This window comes from Doryrhamphus excisus, chromosome 16 (assembly GCF_030265055.1).
Source record: "Doryrhamphus excisus isolate RoL2022-K1 chromosome 16, RoL_Dexc_1.0, whole genome shotgun sequence".
NCBI lineage: Eukaryota > Metazoa > Chordata > Actinopteri > Syngnathiformes > Syngnathidae > Doryrhamphus > Doryrhamphus excisus.
Window position 1 is genome coordinate 12,135,106 of NC_080481.1, and position 19,827 is coordinate 12,154,932.

Here is a 19,827-nt window from a genome sequence, read left to right on the forward strand (position 1 = left end):
GATTAAGTGTGAGATTTGCAGAACGTGGATTACACGACAAATTGAGACACATTCAGTAGGCTTAGGTATGAAGCAGTTAGCGACCCTCCCACAAGGGGGTGCTCTGGTAACCTATAAAAGGGAACGTGTTTTACTTTTATAGGTTTTATGAATGTAATTAAAGTCTTTCAAATGAACTACTAAATGTCAGTCTTATCAAACACTAACGTCCCAGTAATTTCCTCAATGCATTTGTTTTCTCAGGTTTGTATGGGTCATTGTGATAAATGCTGATACATTGTTTTAAAGCCTACCTTGCAATGAAGACAATGTGATTATTTTAGATTAAAACGGTGACTCCATCCAATCAAGATTGTATCAAAAAAGACGTGTTACTGCAATAGGCAACTTTTCAAAATAATAGTGAACAAAGTGCATACGCTTCATTTTTATTTCATTGTTTAGCTTCAAAAAAACAAACAGTGCAATGCAAAAGTATGCTGATCCATTTACCAGGCCAGCAGCATGACTAACATGACACACATTCAATATGCAGAGCCTCCTATTGGCACTCCAGCAGTGACAAAGAATGCTGGCATATAAACCCACACCAACACTTCTATTGCCCGCTAAGCTGGTTGCAGGCACACAAATCAACCAACAGACATTAAATATGATTTTTTTTTAAAGCAAAAAGTGCAAGTACATATTCATCCATGAAGAAACAAAGCATGTTTCTTAGATTATTTCTTTACATTCAGATGTACATGAAAAGGGATATCATTAAATTATTTTCATGAATATTTGTGGGTTCACAATAATGCAATCTTGGTAAAAAAACAAAACAAAAAAAAAACCCACAAGCTAACACACAAAGTGCATGAATACAAATGGTACCACCTCCTCAGAGATCTCATTGAAGCTCTGCTAAGTAAAGCAGAATCTTCTAACCAGAAGCACAAGGCCACTGGCTGCAAAGCCCTTCTAATTAAATATGAGCATGAGAGTTCCATCAGCGGCCGCTCAGTCTAGATAGAAGGACTAGGACTTTGGAAACAAAAGGGTCTTCGTCGACATAACTAATTGTTGTTGAGATGCTCGCTTCCTGAGGTGCTCGAGAGCAAGCCACTTAAACCGCCCCATCCCCAACCTTAGCTCCAAGACAAACCTGTTTGGGTGGCCCATCACTGGGACATCATTCCTGCATGTGTGTGGTGTGCCACAGAGTGGATATAGAATTTATCTTGAGGACTAACAACCAGTATAATTAAATTAAAATGAGATGACTTCTGTATGCAAGTGAAGAAAAAAATGGCAGCTATAAAGAATCAGAGTGAGGAAAATTACTGAAATGCCTTACAGCTTGAAGCCCAGACACGAGGAATCTCTCGATAGCAGATGCTCCTCCAAGCATAGGTGAGATTTACTGAACTATCAAAGAGTCTCACAAGACCCTCAGATGTGTAGTCCACGTAGGGGTCTAACGGAAAAGGGGTGGGGGGGACACTGGTCACTGGACACCAGTTAAGAGCCCTCTTCCCGTTTCTAGTAATGCTGCTCCAACAGGACGGCCACACTCACTGTGGGAAAAGGAAAACAATACATTTCAATGACAACATTTGACACATGGGTGTGCAGCCCTGTGAAAAAGGAGCAATAAACAATGTTTTACCAGGGACAAAACATGAAAGTGTATGGAGGGGAGAGATACTAATATTGCACATTCATTTGGAATAAACAAGTTCTCCACACCTAGCTTCTTACCGACAGCACCACTCCCTCCCCATCTTTGGTAGCCTCATTGTTGGAGTGACCCTTCCGATAGCTGTAATCCATAAGCGTGTAGGCGTGAGCAGGCAGACAAGAAGCCCGCAAAATAATAACAATAATAATAATAATGGGCCTCACAGGCCTCTATTGACAGACAGCACATAGCAAACTATGTCATAGCCACCATCACCAATTAGTAGTGTGGACAGAAATGCTAAAAGGCCTGCAGAAAGCTGACAAAAACCATGCATAGCAAGCTAGAGAGCACACAGTATGAAGAATGCACAGCCACTGTGGTTTGCTGCTGCCTTTTCCGGCTTCTGATTGGCTAAAATAGTGCTCAGCAGCTTGCAATGCATACGCTAGACAACTTTTATAACGTTCACTTGGGGAATTGAATCAATGGCAACTGGACTATTCAGGTTGTGTTTGAAAATGTTCTTTACATGTTCATGCTCAAAAGACTGGGTAGGACAGCTCTGTCCTATCTAGTCAGACTAGAGCTGTCCTAACTAGTCATTGTGCATCAACAGAGGAGCAGAACAGTTCAGCTGCGATCCATTCAATGCCCTGAGAATACAAATAACTGGATGAATGAGAATTCATCATAGGCATGTTTTAATATGTTCCAACATCCATTTGGAACATCAAACTTTTAGCAAAACAACCCTGGACCAAAAAGGCACACAACACCACCATGCAATGTTTAAACTATTCAGTCGACACACTGTCAACTAAAAAGCACCAAGATGTAAAAAGCAAGGTAAAGCTGTGGCATAGTTGGAGAAAAAGTCTCGAATTCCATGAGAAGAAGAAAGTCCCTGAAGGTGTCTGCACAGTTTACCCATTTGTTTTCTTTTTGCTGATGAAGGAGAATCCTCCGAAGTGATAGCATGCAGCAATAATGACAGCTATTGCAATGATAACTATGGTGAGAGAGGGAGAAAACAATCATCAATAAAAAAGAGGTGGGGGGGATACAGTATATTTAACTAAATGTGATGATTTCTCACAGGACTACAACAGTACAGTGGAACCTCAGTTTTCAGATTCACCCATTCCATTCATTCATTCATTTTCTACCGCTTATCCTCACTAGGGTGGCAAGGGGTGCTGGAGTCTATCCCAGCTGTCTTCATGCAAGAGGCGGGGTACACCCTGGACTGGTCGCCAGCCAATCACAGGGCACATATAGACAAACAACCATTCACACTTACATTCATACCTATGGACAATTTGGAGTCGCCAATTAACCTAGCATGTTTTTGGAATGTGGGAGGAAGCCGCAGTCCCTGGAGAAAACCCACGCATGCACGAGGAGAACATGCAAACTCCACACAGACATGGCTGAGGGTGGAATTGAACTCAGGTGTCCTAGCTGTGAGGCAATAGACAACGCCAAATACAGTAGCACTTGCCCGGTTCCCAATCTGCTATTTTTAAATAAAACCATTTCCCCAGCAACCTGTGCAAGATGTGTAACATTCAGAAAAACGCAATGCCCTTGAACACCTCATCAGCACAGATACGGAGTTGTTCACCATTCTGTGTGCGTTCTATAAGTAACAAACACACACACACGCATGCATAATAAAGATGATTTCAGGATTCCCTGACCGGAATCTGTCTACAGCGTCCCAAAATCCAAAACAACCACTGTCTATTCTTGACAGGGACTCAGTCACCAACACGTGGATGCTTTGTTTGGGCACTTGACTACTTTCTTAGGCGCATTGTTTGACCGTACAACCCCGCCCAAAAATGTTTTCATCCAAAACAGAGGTTCCACTATACTGTATATGCTTCTTTCCCTCAAAGAATGAACGATAGGCAACTCATTTATTCTGGCTTTGTCCACAAATACAGCTCTTCAGGTAAAATGAAGAGAAACTGTTGAAATTTTGTGCTATGTTTTAAAAGAAGGTATATGCTTATGATTATGATGGCATCATAGAAAATAAGAGAATATTTAACTGTGCATGGTTGACGCACAAATGAGTTGCTATGCCCATACCATAACAACAATCAATACAGAATACAGAACCACAATCTCACACAGTGGCACGTACACCTTCATTAAAAAAGGTGAACAAATATTTTGGAGAACTGAGCCGGGTGTGTTCCATATGTTTGTTAGCCAGCAGTACTTCCTAGATCATTAAGGACAATGACCAATGAGCACTGCCAATGCTGTACTATTTCAGGGGTGGACATTTTCAATTCCTTCATCTGTGTCTTCAGTTTTACTCTTCCGAGACTGCGCTACAAAGTTTTGTGAAAACAAATCTGGAATCAGCACACAAGTGGTGAGCTAAAAAAAAAAGCACAATACTATATCATATTGAATGGTTAATCGATATGTCATCAAACACTGTGAGGATATCTAATTTAACAGAACTGGCATGTCAAACTGAAGACTGATCAAGGATGAAAAGGACACCTACCCGCAACAGCGATGCCCACGGACATCCACACGTTATTCCCACTATTTTCTAAAAGAAACAAAGCATTGTGTCAGAAGTGTCAAAAGAAATTGATCATTTCTTCTTTTCTACTTCAATATTTCCATTCATACTTAAAAGGGATTACTTACGATTATTGTCATCTGGTGTAGGAGAGGCTAAAAAAGATCAATAATGCACGTTACACAAAAGATATACCCCTAGAGCATTGTTATTGAAAAATGGATTTGGTGCATGTCTAAATAGTGGCTGGAATTTAGAGCATTATATACGTAGAACAAAACAAAACATAACATGACTGTTGTTGTATGACTGATTTATTATTAAAATAGGTTCAACATACCTGTTGGTGTCTCCTTGTCCTGAGATGGCGTGGTTTGTTTTCCTGTAGGATCGTAAATAGGGTAGAATTTTTTAAATCACACAACCCCTTTAATCATGTCACTACCCTTTTAACACTGCATACTGCACACAGAACATATTCATTCATTTCCTATGCCGTTTAATTCAATATTAATTCTTAGAATTAAAGGAAACAGTAATTAAAAAAAGGACAAAAGCTAAAAAACACTGTGCTTTTTAGTTGTTACTGTCACTTTCATAGGAGCAGATTCTTTAAACATGCTCATGGACACTGTAGTGACCCGGCAGTTATGTGTAGTGTTAGAGTTTAGTCATTCTGGACTGTGTGTACGATGACAGTTGAGTTTGTTGATGTTTTGCCAAGACTGCATCCATTTTTATTGATGTTTTCAAGAGAGATGTTTTCAGAGATGGTTTTAAATATTTAGATTTTTTGGCTCCAAAACTACGACATTGTCACATGAACAAACATCAAACAACAAGCAAATAAACATCGAGAATCTGAAATGAACAGTTGAATACTGCACCCAATTGCATACATTCATAACAATGGTTGTGCTGTTAATGGCCGACATGGAGCTGAAGTGCAACTGTAGTGTATCAACCGTAAACACAGAACTAAGTTTACCTAAAACACACGCAGCTAGATGGTTTGCTAGAACAGCAGCAATTGAATGAGAAAATCACTTAATGCTAGGTACTAGCCAGAATGGAATAACAACTGAAGGACTTACGCTCACAACGTGGAGGTTCTGGTGACCAGCGACTGTTGATGTCACATGTCAGGGAGGCAGAGCCAATCATCGTGTATCCAGATACGCACTGCAACGTCACCGCTGCCCTGTATCCATATGGGGGTCTTGAACCTCCTACCCATTCAAGAATATCAGATGTGATTTCTGGGCAGTTAACCTCTGCAGGAAAGATGAAAAAAGACAAAATCAGATTATGAAGTCATGAGGAAGACCGGTGAGTAGGTGGTAGCAAGGAGATACTTACTGACACAAACTGGAGGATCAGGTTGGAATTTTGCATTTTCTGAGCATGACAATATAATGGATCCGTTGAGAGTATAATCTTTTTGACAGCTGTACTGTACCGCAGCTCTATAGTCATAGATTTCTAAGACAGGACTGAAGAAGCCGTTTTCCACTTGCGATGGAGGCTCGCAGGTCACAACTGCAAACAAAAATGGCCAAGAGTAAAAAGTCACTGGCACTTCTAATTTAGGCTATGTTCACACCGCAGGTCAATTCCAATTTCTTTGCCCATATGTAACCTGTATCTGATTTTTTCATGTCAGTGATTGTGTCCTTTGTCCTTAAATCACCCCACTACCTCGGTATACTTAAGGGTTTAAAATACATCAATTAGTGACTATGATGTATTGTATTCCTTATGCTATGATTTGAAACACCGTACACTACTTTTTAAAATTTAACAAAGATGTTAAATGAATTTGCACAAAGAACCGGATAGGTACTGCCAATACCAGTCAAAATTTTTACCATGTATCGACTCGGAAATGAAATCAATGGTATCGCACATCACTGTTTACCTCGGTAAACACACAGCAAGGTGAGTGATGTCGTGCTTTTTGCATTCACGTCACTTTTCAGACGCTTTGCGTTCATATTAGCATGTCGGATGTGTGGTAATGTGAATGACCACAAAAAAAATCTGAACGTGAAACAAAAAAATCGGAATTGGGAATCATACCCTGCAGTGTGAACATAGCCTTAGTCATGTGTTGCTTGTCAACCAACGAAGGTTACTGACCTTCACATGATGGCAAGCGGCCCATCCACCCATCGGCCCCACAATAGAGTTCATTTTTACCAACCAATATGTAACTAATAAAGAGAAGAAAATGTGAATTACATGAGTTTGTCCTGAAGAAACTTGTGCTTGACACAAGTCATTTGCAGTACTATGGTCAGTAGACATCAGCAGTGTTACACTGATAAGACATTACCTGAGATTACATTACCGTAACACGGAATGGAAGTAAACCATGGCATGTCTGACATGACAGAGTGGGAAAAAAGGTTTTCCTCCCATTTTTTGGCTACAACCGACGGCTGTTTGTTTTGTCCCTGCAGTGATCCCATGGCCTGTGCATTAAGTGTTACGCAATGTGGTGTAAACAAAGAATGACGGGTGCGTAAACGTACACACAGGGGTGCTCCAATAATTGTAAAAAAACGTATTTATAAATCCATAATCAAAGTTTTATATACTCTAACTACATAAATATTATTATATTATATATTATTATATTTACTGTGACAAACTTTCCACAGCTAGCCACTCTGCTACCATGCTGTCCCCAAAGTACTAACCAGGCTATATACTGCTTAGCTTCCGAAACCGAAAAGATGAGTTCTATGTCCACAAGACAGACAGATAACAAATGGATGCTAATCATCACAGTACTCATTCTTACCCTTTGTTGCAAGTGATATATATCTTATCACCAAACTCAATCCCTTCTGGAAAATTAATTTGTCCATTCGCCACATCTCCCGGTGAGCCACAGCTCTTCCCTACAAAAAACAAATAAATTCATATTGGTTAATAATTACACATGATCAGAATAGACTAAAATACAGAGCAATTGTCCCTCGCCAAATTGTGGTTCCAATTTAATGGCTTCACTCCAAGTTTTGTCAGAAATATATTAATAAATCATGGTGTTTCATGGTTGAATGTGGCCTCTTAAGTCATAACGTTCATATTTAAGAAAATGTTACATTTCTCTAAGCATTATCAAGCACAGAACTGGCAAAATTAACTAAAATATAAATAAGGCATTCAAAAGATTATTCATTTATTCATAGAGAGTATATGTAATACTCTACACTGGTCACTAGGTGTCAGTAATGATCCTGCAATGTTTGGGTCAGACTTTTATTGCAGGCTTAAATTATTTGCCAACCGGCCCAATAATTATAATAACAACAACACAGGCTATTGTCGCAGATTCACATACGTATCACGGTCAAGTCTAGAGACAATTAACCACAATAAACGGAGCATCACTACATAATAATACTATTACGAATTGAATTCAAATATGAAAGGCTTACGCTTGCATTTCAGCGTCAAAGGGCTCCAGGTGCCAGCTGTGCATGTGACGGTTGGAACCCCTTCTGCCCGCCTGTAACCAATGTTACAAACAAACGTAGCTTTGCTCCCATCTGGAAATGTCTCTTGAAGAATATCTGCATCACTCAAACCCATGTTGGCACCTCCAGTCGGTTTTGAACAGTCTTGAGCTGTCATGGAAAATAAAAGATAAGATGACTTTATCAATGTATTATATCAATTGCCTTCCAGGTCTCTGCGACTCACCTTGAGCAATCACGGCAAGTCCAAAACAGCTTAGGAGCAGAAATAAAGAGACGTCCATGGCAGGGTCAGGCAAGGCGCTGATGAATGCGGTATCTGGTAAAAATATTTATATTTTTTTTAACTCAACAAGGTCTGAATATACAGTGATAAGAATATTCACAGGCTTAAAACAGCAATGTGTTTATGTGGTTTTAGATCATTTCTGTGTTTGGACTTTGCCATGCATTTGCCCTTTTCCGCTACCATAAAAAACGCCATGTTGAACTTTAGAAACACAATAGCGGAAATAAAAGGAACTTGCATCAATACTTATTTTATTGTGTAGGAAAAATACAGAATATACCTCCTAAAAAACATCTTTCAAACGATAAAAACTAAGTGCTATATATATATATATACACACACATGTATACACACACACATATATATATAAACAAAAGGAATTATAAAAAGGACAAATCAAGAGACAAATAGACTAAAATTTTCAAACATTAATAACTAAAATCCTGCTTAAATGTCAACAGCAACAAATTGAAGTCAAACTAAAATGTAAATGAACATTGGTCCATGCACCAGTGTTTTTATTATGTTGATTATACGTTATCAAACACGGCATACACAACTAATCGTGGGGGTAAACTAGACTGACATTTATGAACCAAGCCCAAACAACCTGTCCCTTTTGACTAGCGAGCATTTTATTGCTTGGATACGACAAGCAATAGCGCTATTTCATAGAAAAAACTCAATAGAAACACAGTTTCAAGTCAGTTTTGTTATTAAATATAAACTTACAAGATTACAATTAAGATTACAAACCTTTTAACTTGCTATACTAGCGGCTGTTGCTGACCATTTCAACTGCTAGCTAAGGAGCTTTTGACAAAAAGACGTGTACTTACTGTAAATGATGATACTAAACGTCACTTCGTTACGTACGAGATTATCTTTTAATCACATACGAAGTTAGTTTTGTGTTAGCTAGCTAACAGTAACAATCGTTGAAGCTTGTGGGCGCCATATTACTGCGGTATGTTCAGCAACGATGCCGGAAATGTATTTAACAACACAGTTTTGCTAAATGGAAAGTGAAACGATTTTTAACTCACCTTTAAATAATAAACAGAATGAAACGTCCCAGTACGAAATGCTGCTTCCAAGATTGTGAATTTAAAACGAAGTTGTTTGACAGGAAGAGGCGTGGCTACTATGGTCACCACGTGACTGAACTCACTTGACCTCGCCCCTTACCCTTGGAATTTATGACTCAATATACCAAATTATTTGATGTATTGTATTCTTTATGCTGGCATAGAAGCGGCATAGAAAATAAATGAATTAATAAACAAATAAATGTATTCTTTATGGTATGATTTGCAATGCAATACTTAAATACATAAAAATGTTCCAGACACATATAGGTATATCGGTATAAGATCGATTTTGATATCGCCGATATCAGCCAAACGCACATCACTAATATTTTCCCTCTGTTGTAAATAAATGCTGAGGTACGCCTGAAGGCTAATCTACAACATGACACATAACCAATAACGCCATATTGTCCAATATGAATACACACCCTTTTAATCTGTGACTGAGGAGTGATTAACTTGCCCCAAACCAAGAAAGGCTGGAGCCATTTTAAACTAAGATCCTCCCAGACTCATTTGACAAGAATTAGGGTGGATTTTCACCCTGTAAAAAGGCCAGTTGGATGAGAAAGAATAAATACTGTGTCAAAACAGATTAAAATAATAATAATAATAATAATAATAATAATAATAATAATAATAATAATACTGTAGTGTTTGATAAACTCTCCAATGTGATAGGCTGATCAACAATTTGTAGTTAGTCATACATTATGACCTGGTTGTTATCTAGGAAGCATTATAAACTATAAATCCAAACCGAATTGAACTTAGGTCACTGAACCAACACACACTGGACTGAAAATACATTTATTTTTGTGTGTATTTGAGCATGGTATAAAAATGATACCAAAGAGGAGCGACCAAAACAGGATGTGTCACTCTGTGCCAACTCATTTGGGGTAGGGCCGAGGGTTACAAAAAAGTTATTGCACTGTGTAAATTGCAAAGATTGCTCAATATCCTCAACTCACTACTGCAAACATGATTTTGTTTAGAATTTCAACACAGTGTAGTCATATAAGAAGAACATAACCATGCAATGTAACCCCTTTCAGTAAATATTCCCAATACGTCCAACTGATTGAAAACATTTGAGATATTCAGGGCTTGACGAGTTGAAAGTGACTCAAAGAAACAGATTTCCCGTACAGCTTTGCAAATTATGCAAGCAGACAGTTTATTTTTAGCGTTTCAACCTCACCTTGCTGGTTGTAGCACAGATCTAGCACTAGATGTCGCCAAAGTGATGTACTTGCATACACAATCAATGTGACGCCTTTTTAAAGGAATCAGGATATAGTGGTCAAGTGTATTTACCCAGCACATCCCCTTTCAACTCAAGAATCATCATTAAGTGTGGTAGTCATTATAACACATGCAATGTTTTTGAAATTAATATTCAATATTACAGTCGCGCTGGGCATTAAACTTGAGCTTTTAGCTCATGCGATGCACATGGGTGGACCAGAAGGGTGACACTAATACATCAATCATAAATAAGACATAAAACAATGATGCCTACAAATGTTTGAAAGAGGAGTGACAAGAAAAATGGAAACAACGAACGACAATGAACACCACATGCACTGCATATGGAGACAAATCTAAAGTGAACTAAAATAGTTGAAAGTTGGAAGGCAGTTGAAAAGGAGGACAATAGAGAAAGATTCACCAAAGTCGTGTATAAACATTTGAACTTTTCAAAGCGTGTCTACAGGCAGACTTTGTAACTCCCCCTTTCCGGTGAAAACCACAACTCAAACCCAATGCAGATCTGAAGAGTTCAAAGTGACATTATCTTTATGCGAAAGGAATAATATGTACAACTGTGTATTTATGCAAGCACTATCACAAAATTGCCCCCCCCCCCACGTGTCATTAAACGTTACATAAGCAGTTATAAATATTTTATTTATTACAGTGGTTTGCGAGTGATTAGATTTCAAATGTTTATATAAGCTATAACATACACACAACAAATATATAAACACTGTCAGTTGCTCCCAGAGGAAAAACTTTATTCTATGTACAGGCCTGATGAAAATCTTGAAAAAGTTGCTAGTGGCTAGTATTTACCATTTCCTTGTACATTCTTACGTAATGACAATCAAAGCTTTCTATTCAATTGCATTGTAAAACATGAGATTGGGGCCTCGTCATGTGGTCAAGTTTGACAAAAATCTCAACATTCAACACACGCGACGCCAACTGCAACTGACTTTAGGACCCGGTGAGAGATACCCGCAAAACCTGTGAACTTCCTCGTTTTTTTCACCATAGTTCCTTGATGTGATAATTGCAATACAGAAGTGCAGCAGAGACAGTGGGCCTGAGTCCTCACTTAATGTCCCTAGTTTTGGACATGTACATTGGGACCCGGGTGTCCTGACATGAAAGGTAACCTGTTCAGAACGGAGAGCACCCAGCCATGGAGCAACAGCAGGCCGGCATTGTGAGGAACTTGCTGACTCAGCTAGAGAGACAAGATACAGAGGACAAGGAGGTGCAACACAGCATTCATGGGGAGTTTATGGTGAGCAAGACAATAAATTGTACTTGTATTACTTTAACATGGCAGCCAGATAGCAAAGTAACGTGAATGACTTCAGGGAAGTAACTATTGTAGATACTACTGGGCTCTTCCTGTTCATATTGATGCTTGTCAGAGAAGGATGTGCCGGAATACCACCATGTTTTCATGTTTCGTAATAACATTTACTAAATGACAAACAAAAAAGATACTTGTTGAACGTTGGGATCGCATTTCATGCCAGACAATAAATGAATGAAATATATTGTCAGATATGAAAGTGGTAACAAAAAGGAAAGCCCAGAAGCCTTTCAAAAGTAGATTTTATGGTAGACCTAATACTTATACCTAATACATAGAATAGACATCCACAAAGCGCAGCATGCAAAGAAAAAAAAACTAACTCCCTGTGAAGAGTCAAAAGATGACGTCATTGGTGAGCTGTTGCCCTGACAACAAGTGACATGCCAGAGTCGGAGGATGTCACGACCGCTCCGTAGAAAAGGACTACATTATTAAATCCTTCCTTTTGTGAGTTCAATCCTAAATCTACCGACTGTGGAAGTGAAACGGCTTCCCGACTAGGACAGTGACTTTTCAAATCTCTCAGAAACATGATCCTTCTCGCGAAATGTGAAACATTTTAGGATTTCTGCCAGAGATTGCTTTCTTACCAATACCAATATTGACAGTCATTAGAAACTTTGATGTAGAAATGTACAGTATGTACTATATTTGTACTCATAGGAGGGTTGGAATTATACCTTGTGGATTAACTGATGACTTAGTGCTCGGGTAGCTGAGATAATATTGATAATATTGTCATGTTGTCACAGTTGCATATGAGTTGCAAAGGGGCCTATATAAAGGCCCAAAAAAGGCCAGCATTGTTAATCCAGTGAACGGCGTCATGCCACATCTATTATGTGAATCTCTGGGCAGTGGGTATGAGCTAGAATGATAGATTTCGGTGTGCCAGTCATATAGCAAGGGAAACACCCGTTAAGAACAACACCCGGATCAACAGTAACTGTGTTTGGCAGGTGCCAATGTTAGATTTATGTTTCTGTATGTTTTCTGAAGGGCTTCAAAATAATTATGTTGAAAAATATGGTCTAAAGTTTGTATTGACTGTCAGTGTACAATAAACTATAGTCAATGAAATTATAGTAATCCCTACATTATCTCCCTCATCTTATGCAATGGGGCAGCACGGCGGTCGAGTGTTTAGCGCGCAGATCTCACAGCTAGGAGACCAGGGTTCAATTCCACCCTCGGCCATCTCGGCCATGTGTGGAGTTTGCATGTTTGTCCCTGTGCATGCGTGGGTTTTCTCCGGGTACTCCGGTTTCCTCCCACATTCCAAAAACATGCTAGGTTAATTGGCGACTCCAAATTGTCCATAGGTATGAATGTGAGTGTGAATGGTTGTTTGTCTATATGTGCCCTGTGATTGGCTGGCCACCAGTCCAGGGTGTACCCCGCCTCTCGCCCAAAGACATCTGGGATAGGCTCCAGCACCCCCCGCGACCCTTGTGAGGAAAAAGCGGTAGAAAATTAATGAATCTTATGCAGTGTTTTTTTTTGTGTTTACAGAGGTTGAAAAACCAATCAATTAGGTATCGCGATGACAAGACATACCCCACCAAATCAGCAGAAACTCAGGAAAACATCAAGAAGAACAGATACAAGGACATTCTTCCATGTAAGCTTCACTTAAGGAACATTTGTGAATCCTTAGTCTGACTAAATTGATTCTATGTTGACATTTTCTAGACAAAGGTAAAAGTGCCCAAAGATGTTAATTTGACTGGATTGTTACGGCATCAGAAAAGTTGTCTGATTTTGTTCAATATCATCCCGATACTTTTCCAGTTGATCACACCAGAGTGAAGCTCACGCTCACCACCTCTAAAGCTGACACTGACTACATTAATGCCAGTTTCATAAAGGTAAACAATGCTCACATTATGTGGATTGTATTTAGCAGCAAAGATGCAACCCCTATATGACGCTGCTGTTTTGTGTGCAGGGAGTGACAGGCTCCCAGGCTTACATTGCTACTCAGGGGCCACTTCATCACACAGTACTGGACTTCCTGAGGATGCTATGGGAGTATGAGATACATGTATGAGTTGCTTATTATCTGTCGACACAGCAATATCAATATCATGATTGGATTTTTGTTATTGTCGATTGTTGTTGACTTCCAAGTCTTTGCGTTTTATGTCTCCTTGTAGACCTTGGAGTTCCTTGTCATTAATATTTGTCCCCTTTATGTACTTTGACTTCCTCTGATACGCCATTTAACTTGATGTATATTTTGCTTTCTTAGCGATATTGGCTTTTCATTTTTTAAGATGAGAATGGTAAAGACTACGACCAAATCCGATGTCAGACCGTTTGAGTTTTATCTAATCATGTAATTGCGGGGCAATCCTGTTCCACTCCAGTCCTATAGGTGGCAGAAATATGCATTTCAAAGTCGGTTACAACTGACTTTTCTATGGTAGTTTTCTCTGCTGGCGGTGGTTGGTCATCGCCACAGTGGGCCCCGATGCAAGTGGAATCCTATACTATGTTACAGGCATCACACTTTAAACTCTTGCTGTAGAATTTTAATGCTTGGTGGAGGTAATACTCACAGCAATAACCAGCATACCTACTCTTTTTCCTTAGGTCATAGTCATGTCATGCCGGGAATTTGAAATGGGAAAGGTAAAGAACAAAAAAAAACAAAACATGAATGATCCAACAAACATTTATCATTCAACCAACACACGTGTACCCATTTTCCAATCTTTGTAGAAAAAGTGTGAGCGCTACTGGCCGCAGAAGGAGGAAGAGTCATTTGTATGTGGACCTTTTATTGTTCATTGTGTGAGTATTCTATACCACTATTTACTGGTCCCTAAAAAATAATAGTTTTCTTTCTTATTTCACCCAACAAAAAGAAAAAACTCTTTTTTTACACAGGACTGTGAGGAGGACAAAGGAGCCTATCTGACAAGGACATTAAAACTGACGTATGACAATGTAAGACATTGATGACAAACAATGGTAATCAGAAAGAATAGATATCAATGTCTTCTCCCTAAAATCCAAGTGGTTTATCTGGTAAATACAACCCTGATATGCTCTGCATTGTGGATTGCAATGTTTTTTGTCTTCTGTCTTAACTTTCTCCAGTGTTGCCGAACTATAAAGCAGCTGCATTATGTTAACTGGCCAGACCATGGAGTACCCAATTTCATCCTCCCCATTTTAGACATGATGGAGGAGATGCGTACCTATCAGTCTCATGATGACATCCCCATCTGCATTCACTGCAGGTCCATTTTTTTTTATAACTTCTACAACCCTATACCCTCGAGAAATGTATTATAGTTGTAATGTAAATAAGAGTCATGAAGATTGAACTGAACTAATGAGCTAATAAGGTCTAAAAACGGAACATGATCAACCCTTTAACAACAGGTTGTATGTCCTTGTAGGTCTTCAATTATGAGAATCCTATTATGTAGGTTACATGGTGCCCTATTGTCTCAGACTCAGAGGTAAAGAACCTCCAGGAAGTATGCATAGGCAAGAACCCAACAACCCACTAGGTTTCGCCTCAGGTGTTTCCACATTACTGTTTACGGCATAGATCCGATATCGTCCAGCACTTCATTTGCGATACCGATATAGACAGCAGCTTTTCACAGGGTATACAAAGTAAAGTCAAAGCTAAAACATTATTTGTCAGACACAAAGTTCATAGCTGAAATGCCATTCTGTGGTTTCAGTGCTGGATGTGGTCGAACAGGAGCCCTTTGTGTCATCGATTATACTTGGAATCTACTCAGGAAACAGGTGAGAAATGTCCCATATCTTTATTTATTTCATCATTACAGAATTGAACTGGTGGAATTTTTTTTTTTTTTTTTTTTTTAGTTGATCACTTCAGATTTCAATGTCTGTGACGTAGTTCACACCATGAGAACCCAACGACCCTCTGTAGTGCAAACCAAGGTAGCATCCCATGTTTCTTTCTTATGCATAAGTCTGCCTTTGAAGGTTTGAATATGAATTTACATTTTCACACAGCAGCTATCTTGCTTTTGTTATCAGGAACAATATGAGCTGGTCTACAGCATCATCAGGTTACTGTTTCAGAGATACCTACAGTCCATGAATGTGCAGAACTGCTCAAACCAGGTGATCAACATCTAACAGAGTTTACATTATTTTCAGCATTATTTCTGACTTACTGTATATCCTTCTGTCAAATTACCAAGGGGACAATTGGTACATCTACGACAGAGCAAGAGGATCAAAGTGAGAAGTCACAGCTACTTCAGCACATCTGTGATGAGGAAATCAACACCCTAACACAGGACCAGAAAACACTGCCATCTGGTCTCGTTACATCCAAGACAGACGAGGAGAAAGGGCTCCATAGCAGCCAAGAAGTGGCTGCAGTAGAGGGAATACAGCAGGGTGATGATGCACTGACATCTGCAGATTCAACTATTGCTGCAGAAGACATCTGTTTCGCCGTGGAGGATCCCTACTTTCACACCGGCCTATTTGACAATCTACCACGAGCGAACAAGCGATGGACAGTTGGTCCAATCATCAGCAGCAAGTCCTCATTGTCTCCGTATGACAATGACCACACGATGGAGTCTCACTCTTCTCTCGTCACAGGTGAGTGGTCAAATCCTCTTTTAAGTCTCACATGAATCCACCTAGACAACACGGGATGTTGGCCCAGTCCACAAGTCCACTATTGGGGGCCTGTGAGCACCCTATTGGTTGCTATGCTCAACCCATCTTGAAAGGATTACTGGCGTTCCCTCACTATATAGTGTTTCTATCTAACTATCACTCCCTCACTATACCATGGTTTTCCAAAAAATAATAAATGATCGCTGTTTAGTGGTTGACTGTGGCATATTATTAGTCACGGGTAAATCTGTGCCAGGGTTCCAATGTTATAAATGTGAACAGCAGGACTCTACCTGTCAAGTTCATAGATCACGCATTATGAACTCGACTGCAGTAGATTTTGAGTTTTATTTCAGTTTTATTTTATTTTCATTTGGATGTGAGCCCTGAAAGAAGTTTGGGATGGGTCAAAACACTCTGTTTCAGAGGGCGTTGCAAAAGTGTGCTTTTGTGATGTCACAGATGAGCGGGCTTCCTTATGGGCATGTCTGTCACTGCCCTAACCCAAGCTCTGCTTCTGTTTCTGAGGCAAACTCAGGCAGAAATTATTGGAGCAACATAAAAAATTTTTTATCTATCAACAACATTTCACACGGGACTGTTTTTGTGAACGTGAATGTGAAAAATGTCACTGAAGCCAGAAGCAGCACACTCTCGCCTGAAAAGGGGCATTAATGTCGAACACACTGTGCGTCCACAGAGGTTTGAGAGAACCACAGTGCTCACTGTCTGGAACACGATAGTCCTACCAAAAACATGTAATGACCACATGTCCTTTAGCGGTGTTGTGCTCCATGGCATGGCGCAGTGGTGCATTTGACAAAGTGTGTCCGACAATGAGTGCTGGACGTGCTAGACGCACACAGCTATATATAGCATCCACCACGAAGTCCGTGTGGGCACATCAACACCCAGGGCTAAACAGTTAGAGTGACATCAACTCCCGAAGCTAGCAGCTACCGCGGCGCGTTCAGGTACCCGACCAGTGTAGTACTTCCGAGTCACGCCCGCACACGTCAGCCTAATTAAACCAGAACATAACAGGGTATAACAAGGAGTCTTTTGTACAATACCAGTGGTCTCTCTAGTACAATCACCTTGCATGATATCATGTATGTCACATAGGTATCAAACACGTCAATTTTGCATCATATTTGTATTAGAGATTTGAAAGACGTGCATTTTTAGCATCATAATCGACGTCAGAATTGTCATACTATTTGATGAAAACAAGTAGATACAATAACAATATTTTCTCAAATAGTCAAATTTAGTCAAATTTACTATCACATCGTCCACAGATTACTTCAATAATTTCTGCCTGAGTCACAGTATCTTGTGACTCCTTTGTTAGGTTCAAAAGGAGCTCATACTGATGTGGACACACCTCCTCCTCTACCTGAACGAACCCCTGAATCCTATCAACTGGCCGTTGATACAGGTTGGTAATCGCTTTCCAAAGATCATCATCCTATGGATAATTCAATGTGTATGTTTTTGGACTGTGGGGGGTAACCAGAATATCCGAAGGAGGAAATGAAATGGAATCTTCTTATGAAATTCTTATAAACGATACTAAAAATCTAAACAATAATTTGTGTGGGTCCTAGGCAGTCCTGTGTCACCCATCCCATCGCTTCCAGATAGAACCCCAGAATCGTACGAGATGGCTGTTTATCAAGGTGAGCATCACAAAACATCTGTTGGATAAATACATAAAATACATTGGATTCCTGTTTTAAATGATGAATTTCTCATGGGCGTTGCAGCTCCTGCCAACAGTCAGCGAGAGGTCACACCGACAGTGAAGTGGAACAAAATCGGGATGTCTTCAGAGTGGTCAGGCACCTCAAAGCAAGTCTGCACCGCTCATGAGCGAGAAACAAAACCATGGGTGAGAAGTAAGGTAAGTGGCTTACGAGTTTGACTGAGATTGAATAGTTTACAAATATTTGAAACACAAATCACTCTAAATGTCTTTTGTTGTTTTTTTTTTGCAGAGTCTGAGATCAAAAATGACCTTCACAGGTAAACTTGTGGTTAAAGTCCTACACACTGGTGATGTTAGCATTGCATAGACATGTTGATTTTGTGTCTTTTATGTAAAATCAACAGAGGTAGCAGGATAGCAAAGGTTTTTCAGAAGCTTTTCCTCACATCGCAAGTCCTTCCTCAGCTTGTTAGCATCATCGAGTACTTCATGGCTAGAGTATTATACTTTCTTTTAGTGTTCTCCATCAAGTGAATATTGTACGTCGTTTTTGCCCATCATAATGTAAAACATGGGGGATCGGGTATCCCACCCTGATTAAATAAGCTCTGCCTCTTCCTGCCCCTCCGTGAGGAAAACCCATTTTTAATGTAACTTGTTAAGCTGTCCGTCACAAATAAAATGAGTAACAGGTAGTGTTTTGTCTACAGAACCACTGACTCCATTGTGGCTGCCCTCTCCACCTCCTGTTGCTGAAGGAGGAAGTGGTGAGTACAGCCTCAGTCTTAAAGGGACTGCACACCAGACTGCAGTCACCTGTAACAATACCAGATTGAGTATTTATGACGGCATTCTAACATAATACCAAATAAATACATGTAGAAATAAAAAAGCTTAATGTAATCAAAGTAATTGACTTTGTTTCTGCAGCATCAGCAGAAGTGAGTAGCGTGTGTGATGGAAACCAAAAGGCCTCCCTCTCTGACTGTGGGGCGTCAGGAGACAAAGCGGACAAAAATGACGACAAGCCACTATCCAGAAAAAAGGTATCAGATGTTTCTATACCAAAGCATGGATTCTGACTCAACGTGAATATTTTTGTCTCCGTCAGAGTCTGAATTTTTTCAGAGACAAACAGAAATGTGAGTCATGCTCTTTCCTGTCCTCATTTTCCTGTCCATACAAGAAAGACTAACATGTCAAAAAATGTCTCCAGTAAAGCCAGGGACTGCTGCTCTTCCGACGTTGTCACCATCCTCCAATGGGGTCTTAATGTCGTTGTTCAAATTTGGTAATCCTCTGTACACTTTAACTCATCAGCACATCTTTGGCTCAATTCAAATCATGCAAATTGTCTTGTACTCATTTTTCCACAGGATTTGGGAACAGGATAGGAAAGCCAAAAGGACCCAGGAATTACCCACAAAATTGGTTCTAAAAATGTTTGTCTCCAGATTTGAACGGAAGATTTATCTTCTCATAAAGATCTTCTATCAATAGTGGTTGCTTGGAGCCTCCTTGTGGACGTATGGTGAACTTCACCTCACAAAGCCATAACATGGAAGCTCTACTGTCAATTTCTACTCTACTGTAAATCAGTAGCCGCTGAGGGTCTTTTAATCCCTTTGATACTTATACATATGTTTATTTATTTTGTAAAAATAGTCAGAAGATCCGGGGTTTGGAGCATGTATTGTTTGCATGTTCCAAAAATATCACCTAATGAGGATAAATTATATAGAATATGGATGGATGGCCTTTTCCCCTTATGATGTACATTTTTGTTAA

At 39.6% G+C, this 19,827-nt stretch overlaps 2 protein-coding genes across 9 annotated transcripts; one reads left to right on the forward strand and one right to left on the reverse strand.

Annotated features, from left to right (window-relative positions):
* Positions 1-245: 245 nt before the first annotated feature.
* LOC131104443 (membrane cofactor protein-like) lies at positions 246-9,137 on the reverse strand. Of its 7 annotated transcripts, none has more exons than XM_058051618.1 (13): positions 9,038-9,137; positions 7,929-8,021; positions 7,664-7,852; positions 7,021-7,120; positions 6,354-6,427; positions 5,574-5,753; positions 5,309-5,488; positions 4,555-4,596; positions 4,343-4,369; positions 4,194-4,241; positions 2,594-2,675; positions 1,744-1,804; positions 246-1,559 (listed from the first exon to the last, which is right to left on the reverse strand). In XM_058051618.1, exons 2-13 carry the CDS (start codon positions 7,984-7,986, stop codon positions 1,557-1,559), a joined length of 1,044 nt encoding a protein of 347 aa, XP_057907601.1. In that variant the 5' UTR covers positions 7,987-8,021; positions 9,038-9,137; the 3' UTR covers positions 246-1,556. The 7 variants fall into 7 exon arrangements, with proteins under 7 accessions (XP_057907601.1, XP_057907599.1, XP_057907598.1 ...); XM_058051616.1 differs by lacking the exon at positions 9,038-9,137 and adding an exon at positions 8,831-8,987 and having other exon boundaries at positions 247-1,559; positions 1,732-1,804; XM_058051615.1 differs by having other exon boundaries at positions 249-1,559; positions 1,732-1,804.
* Positions 9,138-11,210: 2,073 nt separating this feature from the next.
* On the forward strand, positions 11,211-19,538 carry ptpn22 (protein tyrosine phosphatase non-receptor type 22). 2 transcript variants are annotated; one of them, XM_058052609.1, is made up of 22 exons: positions 11,226-11,315; positions 11,440-11,618; positions 13,212-13,320; positions 13,491-13,567; positions 13,648-13,743; positions 14,295-14,333; positions 14,424-14,495; positions 14,592-14,651; positions 14,805-14,947; positions 15,404-15,470; positions 15,552-15,629; positions 15,729-15,815; positions 15,896-16,307; positions 17,683-17,769; positions 17,939-18,010; positions 18,098-18,234; positions 18,329-18,356; positions 18,750-18,806; positions 18,970-19,085; positions 19,151-19,181; positions 19,256-19,330; positions 19,416-19,538. In XM_058052609.1, the coding sequence occupies exons 2-22, from the start codon at positions 11,514-11,516 to the stop codon at positions 19,475-19,477; spliced, it is 2,010 nt and encodes a 669-aa protein (XP_057908592.1). In that variant the 5' UTR covers positions 11,226-11,315; positions 11,440-11,513; the 3' UTR covers positions 19,478-19,538. The 2 variants fall into 2 exon arrangements, with proteins under 2 accessions (XP_057908591.1, XP_057908592.1); XM_058052608.1 differs by having other exon boundaries at positions 11,211-11,618.
* Positions 19,539-19,827: the final 289 nt, after the last annotated feature.

Bases quoted from the DNA above. Each gene is read 5' to 3' on its own strand.
- LOC131104443 (XM_058051616.1), bottom strand. From the start codon at position 7,986: ATGGACGTCTCTTTATTTCTGCTCCTAAGCTGTTTTGGACTTGCCGTG. The intron at 7,121-7,663 runs GTAAGCCTTTCA...TGTTTTTTGTAG, and splicing joins TTTGACGCTGAAATGCAAGC to GGAAGAGCTGTGGCTCACCG. The intron at 2,676-4,193 runs GTAGGTGTCCTT...CTCTCACCATAG, and splicing joins CGTGGGCATCGCTGTTGCGG to TTATCATTGCAATAGCTGTC.
- ptpn22 (XM_058052608.1), top strand. From the start codon at position 11,514: ATGGAGCAACAGCAGGCCGGCATTGTGAGGAACTTGCTGACTCAGCTA. The intron at 19,086-19,150 runs GTATCAGATGTT...TGTCTCCGTCAG, and splicing joins AGCCACTATCCAGAAAAAAG to AGTCTGAATTTTTTCAGAGA. The intron at 19,331-19,415 runs GTAATCCTCTGT...ATTTTTCCACAG, and splicing joins AATGTCGTTGTTCAAATTTG to GATTTGGGAACAGGATAGGA.